Consider the following 6,335-nt stretch of genomic DNA (forward strand, 5'->3'; position numbering starts at 1 on the left):
TGCAAGTTGAATATTTCTCATTTGATATTAATACATTAGTAGAAGTGACTTATTCAGTCCTTGCATACTTAAAATGGGAACTACAGCTTTCCTGAAAATGTCACTGTAAGTGCTAAAGCATTTATAAACTTTGGTAATTCTTTCCTGCTTTTGAAAAGATGCTCGAGCAGCTGGTTACCTCTAAATGCAGTTGTGTGAAGCGTAAGAGCATTTCCACCAACTGAGCACGTTCATGACTCTTCCAGCCAGCAGAATCGATAGTATTGCAGGCCTGCCTGCACGACGAGGTTTTGCCTGTCATGAGCTGCAGGTTCCTGAGAATGGGGTTGGTAAATGCACTGTGAAAGGCCACTCAGCAGCTGGTGTGCTTTTTTGGTTAGCTGAAAGCTGTGTTGTCAGGGCTCTAGTGCTAGAGCACCTGAGATGGATGGGACAGGTAAGTCATGTGCTGCAGCCACTCTTCTGACCGCAGTCCTCACGCGAGCCAGGCTAGGGCGATGTGTTTCTGCAAATACTTGTATGAGGGCTGCCTGTAAAGTTTACAATACCTCCAGTCAGAGGCTGGTAGCAAACCCTATTGAAAAAGAACGGTAATGTCTATCTTGTTTTGCCTTTTTTTTTTTTCAGATGTGTACAAATCACTTCAGAAAATCTCTGAGTAGGTTTGCATAGGCCTGTTCACCTTTTACCCTACTGGTTTGCTGCTACGATTGTTTTAAGAGATCTATTTCAGAAGGTTTTCTTTTAGAAGAGATGAATGCACAAGTCATATCTCCATCACTGAAAGACTCCGTTAGGTACAGCTTCCTCGGCTGATGCATGTATAAGTTCTCCTTGAAATTTAAATGTGCATCACTGCCAATAAAAGTACTGGCCTGATTGTACCAATTCAGTTGTAAACAGCATTGTTGTCCTTCCTAACATAAAGGAGAGCCAACACGGTTCATTCTCCTTGTGATGCATGCAGGAAATTATTATAAATGCTAAAAAACGTGCAGACTAAGAACTGGATCTCTTGGCTGTAAGCTCACGTTCTGGGACTTGTGCCAACCTCTAACTGCTAGGGGGATGAGGAACACAATTCCTCTGTGCACGCATTGGTGTAGCTTCTTGCAGGGCTTTTACCTGTCAGGTGTCTGGTGCTGACAACTGATGAATACTGGAAGTAGTTGGACCTTTTCACTCAAGACTGACCATACTGTGTTATTAAATATGGTACCTCGTAATCTGCTTGGGAACAAAGCTTCCTTTCGCTGAGGGATGTTGTGAAATAAAATGTGATACACACAAGAACTTGCACGAAGTAACTGTTGTTCTGTAAACTCTGCATTGCACCGAGCAAAAATGCTGTGTGCTCCCACCAGAAGGACTGGCTGCTTGGGCTGATGTGCAGTGAACAGACTGTTGTGTGAAATTAAACTTCTGTGGGGGGAGAACAGCTACAAGGAAAAACAACTTTGGAGCCCTGGGCTGATTAGCATTTCAGTTCCTTTGCCACTGTGGGTCTGCTCCTGTTTACCTCCCCACCCCCCCAGTTATATAAATAAATCCCTTACAGCATTGTGGCTCTGCTGTTTGCTTGCTCTAACCATTATGCAGAGCCTTGACTTATATAAATAAATAGGTGAAAGTTAACCACGCTGATGCACTTTTTATCTAGGATATATCTGATTATTTAATGCTTGCCAAATTATTTAGGAAATGGTAATTAATTATAAACTAGACTGTCTTTTTTTAAAATCCTTTTGTTAAATACTTGTCCTTAGTTCTCCCAGTATATAAAAAAAATGTATATAACATAACTTAAAAAACTAAAGTTACTTGAATTTGAATTGGTTTTATCCTTTTATATAAATATATAAATATAAATGGTTTTATAGGTTGTTCTGCTTAACCTAGCTGTTGTTTTGATAACTATTCAGTCCTTATGTTGATAAGCCTTTTTGGTTACTCAGCTGCCTGCATCTGGTTGGAACTGCATAGAAACTTTTGTTTTGTGTTAAAGTTTGTTAAATCTGGCCAGTGTGGTTGTTCCAGTTCTATTCTTATTTTTTAAAGAATCATCATCTGTCAGGAATCTCTTTATAGCTTGATGTACCGTGGTGTCTTCTTCTAATAAACATTATATTTTCTCATTCCTGTGAGTTTATTAATGGCTATTCATTTAACTTTATTAATGGCAAAGAAATGGTCCAGAGCTGCTTTTCACTTGCTTCCCACACAGAGAAACGCTAAGTATAAATGCAGTTCTTTTTCAGGAAGAATATTTTGTTGTGAATCTGTGAAAACAGTTTTTGTGCTATCGTTTGGAGTTTTTTCTTTTGTTATTGTTATGGAAGTGGGTGCAAAGGAGATCTGAAGGTTCCAACCTTCTCCCAAGTGTCAGGGAAGTTTGGACTCATCCTATGTTCCCTTTGATACAGCAGCCTCTTCAGCCAAATCAAACTTCTGGATTGTAGCTTTATTTGACCACAGAGAAAACTTACCCTCAGCCAGCAGTCTGTGGGTGGCTACAGGAATGTGACAAAGCGTGAGTTTAGAAGCTAAGAGCACTGTCACTTACCTGCTTCTTACTTGGCTTCCCTTAGGAATGAAGGATCTTCACAGCCTGTGTTGTGTAAAGGATAGCTAGTCTGGTCTCATCTGCGAAATTCTTTATCTTTGTGTTTTAGCTTCATGCTGCTCTTCAGTATCAGTCATGGTCTTTGGAGCTATCACTTGATCAGCTCCAGCACTTTGTGCAGATCGAAAAGGAAAAAGCTGTTCGTTTTCTGTACTGTTGCACTGAGAAAGTGCTGGCAGGGTCCTGCTCCAGGAATTTACATCCTCCTCCCAGGGGGGAGCAGCGATCCAGTGATGCTTCCTGGAGGAAGGGCTGAGGGTGAATGATGACTGCTGGTGATGTATGCCTGAGTTCAGGAGCTTTCCTTAACTCTTTGTAACCTGGTAGGTGCTTGGATTTCCTTTAATCTCCTGCAGGCAGTGCAACTCTTAAGGGATTCCTTTTTCCCCAGTCTCTTTCTAATCCAGTCTCTTTCTTTTTGTCTTTCTTATGTTTTAGATTCCTAAAGGTGTTTGTGCTGGTGCAAGAACCTCGGGGCGAGCTTGTCACAGAAGGAGAAACAAAATGGTCTGTTTACCCTGCAGGCAGTTAAAATACACCCATGGAAAGCCAGGCTCCCAGTCTTGTCTGGAGTTCCCACTTGAAAAATTCAGACCTAAACTCCATCCCAGTATCATTCAGATGCTTGCTCTTTTTCATGGCATGCTACTTGTGGCTCAGATTAACTTATCAACCTTCCTTGCTCTTCTGCCAGCTTGGCACAGCCCTTCCATAAAAAATAACCAACACTTCCCCCACCCAGTTGCTCCCAATACTGGTCACAGAACCGCTGGCTGCCCTTTGATGCGAAGGGTAACCAGGGAGTCCCAAGCATGTATTGGTCTGTCTTCTGTCCTCCCTTGTCCCTCAGTCCATCTGAATGTACGCACTGGTCCATCAGCATTTCACATGGTGCCTTTAGCGCTAATCCTGCGGGTAGTTTCATCAGGTAGCTTGGAAAGGAGGTGTAATATACACGGAAAGCCACTCTGGGAACAGTGTTACGGCAGCTGGACTGGACTCTGAATTTGCGGATATTAAACTTTATCCACATGCATTATTCAATACTCTGCTTTCCCCAAAAGGTCACTAATACTTTTCAGCCTTTATTTTTTTTAAATCTAGGCTGATGCTCATTCCAAGTATTAAATCCCTATGACCTTACTGTTTCCTGAAAGCCTTCAAGCTCACGTATGTACACTTGCTTTCCTGCTTGTTCTCTCAGCCCTCTCCTCTTTACTCCCCCTTCCTTTCTCCCTCCTCTTCCTCACACACACACAGACACACACACGAACACAGACACTGGTGTTTTGGTTTGAAGCCCCATTTTGCTCGTCACAAAGACCTCATTTTGCTCTTGTTTCGGTCTGCATGCTCGCCCTGTTGCCTTGCCTGCGCCCACCTTCCTGAGGGCCACGTTATTTTGTGGCTCGTCGTTAATCTCTTTGCAGTTTTCTTTTGTTGGTTTGTTTTTCAGCATTTCAGACTTGCCTTCTCTTTTTGCATGACCTCTTTGTGCGTTCTCATCAGTTAATGTTTGAGTAACAGAATTTTTTTAGAAAAATAAAAGAGAAGAAAAAAAGAAACCGCACTCTATTTCGTTCTCCCACCTTGTCATGGACTGGACCTCGACCCAGAAGCCAGACAGGAATTGTGACTTACTCCTCAGCCACCCTGTTCCCACGTGGTTTTATTTGAAGCAGAAGTAGCATAATAAGCGATGCTGTATGGTATCATGTCATGCAGTGGAGAGAAAGCTTTAATATCTCCAAATACCACATGATCTGGACCTAAACTGGCTAAAAAGGGGGTCAATTGCTTTCTAAACCTCTATACTATTAAAGTGTTGGTTTCCCCTGCATCTTTACTGTTGCTAGGATATTACAGTAATCTTGTACATGATTAAGCCCTGTAAGAGTCAGTTGCTCCTAATAGCTCCTGAGGGCCTAATTTATCCATAAATCAGCCCATCATTTGGGGAAATCTACTTGCTCTTAGAGAACTTCAGCATCTCTTGTAAAATCCCCAGAATTTGAGAAAATTGCTATGGAAGCCGCTCTGGCTAGCAACCCTAAAATGCAACCTCTCAGGTTTAGTTTGCAGACAAACGTGTGTGCGTGGCGTTTTGCTGCCTGCTGCGCTTTTATTGCGGGGTCAGCATACGGAAATGTGTCCAGGAATCATGTGCTCTCCATGCTGGGGACTGCTTTGGTCTTCCCCACTCAGGATGAAGTAACTTTTGAATTAGTTTCATGTTGTCTTCATGACTTTGTCCCTTTCTCTCCATTCAGGATACCGATTTTTGTTTTCAGTAGCACAAAGTCCCTCAGTCCTACAGTTAGTACTGTAGCTGTCGTATTATGGTGCTTAATACCTGTGAGCATCAACCAGCAAAAGGTTACGTTTTTTAATCTAATTAAAGGGGCTCAGGAGCCTGCACCCTTGAGCAGGCACTACCAGCACTGACACCTCAGCTACAGTGTTACCGGAGTCGGAAGGGTCATCCCCAAGGGAATTGCCATCCTTATTGCTGCTACCGTAGTCCCTTAACTGCTTAGATCCACGAGCCTCTGATAGCCTCGGCACCTGTGGCTTTGGCCAGAGGTCCGTGACAGCAGTGCGAAGGCTTCGTTGCATTGCACAGCCAACGTACATCTATCAGGGGATCTAAATGGTTAAGCAGTTAACAGGCGTGCAAGAATATCTTTAAAATATTTTAGCTGCAGTATTTTTATTCTTGCGTCCAATGCACTGTTGAATCAGCAGCTAGGAGAATTCGTTTTCACCTATTGTTGTGCCATCTATGTAAAAATTAGATAAAAGTTTGCTTTTATATATTTAATCTAGGTGGACAGTATATTATTGTCAGCCTCTGTGGAACATTTGAACAATTGCAATGTCTGTGTCGCTAAATAGCGCTTTAGAAGGAGCATTAGCTTTAGCTGCCTGGTTTTCTTTGAACGTTTTAATGAAAAGGCCAGAGTTTACAGAGTTTTTATAAACTTGGCAAGTAGTTCCCAAATGCCTGGATCTTAAAACTAAATACAAGAAAAATTAGTGACAGTCACGTATGGTAGCCTACACATCTTTATTCTGCTGCCTTTATTCAGGGTAAAGAATGGGTAATTTTTGTTGAGTTTACCTTTTACAGAATCTGAAGGACTAAATATGTGACTGGCTTATAAAAACTCTGCTTGAATTTACTAATCCTGCCCAGAACTGCGGACTGTACAGCCTACAAAATCACATTGTCCTCAGCAAAAGTCTCTAATGCCCTTTCTTAACATCTGTAAATAGAGAAGAAACATATTTACTGATACGGAAAGTTGTGTTTAATGCTGAGTATTTTTCAGAGGTTCATTTAGTTTGATGCATATTGTTTGTTTGTTTTTTCCTGCCTGAAGTGTCAAAAGACCTAAAAAGAAGCCAAATTCTATTTTAACATGATGATGTCGAGCACTTTTTTTATTTGTATATGTGTGTGTATGTGTGTTTGAGCACTGATCTCTAGATTTTGGTGGCATCTCAGTGTTGTGATTTCATTGCCAATGTAAAAGGTTCTGGTGTTGCCCATTCATTTCTGGAGACAGAATTCAACTTAAATAAAGTGCTTCCATTTGAAAGCGAATATTGACCTTGTAACAATGAAAGGAAAGTCATCCGCATATTTAAATAAACATTTAATTCCAGAAATCTAGTTCACTGGACCCTTTTGATCTTCCAGGGAAGAAGA

At 41.6% G+C, this 6,335-nt stretch overlaps 1 protein-coding gene across 19 annotated transcripts in view; it reads left to right on the forward strand.

Annotated features, from left to right (window-relative positions):
- Positions 1 to 6,292, forward strand: part of FNBP1 (formin binding protein 1) — a 97,372-nt gene extending 91,080 nt beyond the window's left edge. For 11 of the 19 annotated variants that reach the window (XM_035554973.1, XM_035554990.2, XM_050714633.1 and 8 more), the window contains one exon: positions 628 to 2,134. In XM_035554973.1, the coding sequence (XP_035410866.1) occupies positions 628 to 662 (35 nt within the window). In that variant the 3' untranslated portion in view covers positions 663 to 2,134. Of the gene's footprint in view, positions 1 to 627; positions 2,135 to 3,061 lie in introns of those variants that run through there. The other 8 variants (XM_035554979.2, XM_035554988.2, XM_050714635.1 and 5 more) reach the window with 4 other exon arrangements.
- Positions 6,293 to 6,335: the final 43 nt, after the last annotated feature.

The sequence above is a fragment of the Cygnus atratus genome, chromosome 19 (genome assembly GCF_013377495.2).
Source record: "Cygnus atratus isolate AKBS03 ecotype Queensland, Australia chromosome 19, CAtr_DNAZoo_HiC_assembly, whole genome shotgun sequence".
NCBI classification, from domain to species: Eukaryota; Metazoa; Chordata; class Aves; order Anseriformes; family Anatidae; genus Cygnus; species Cygnus atratus.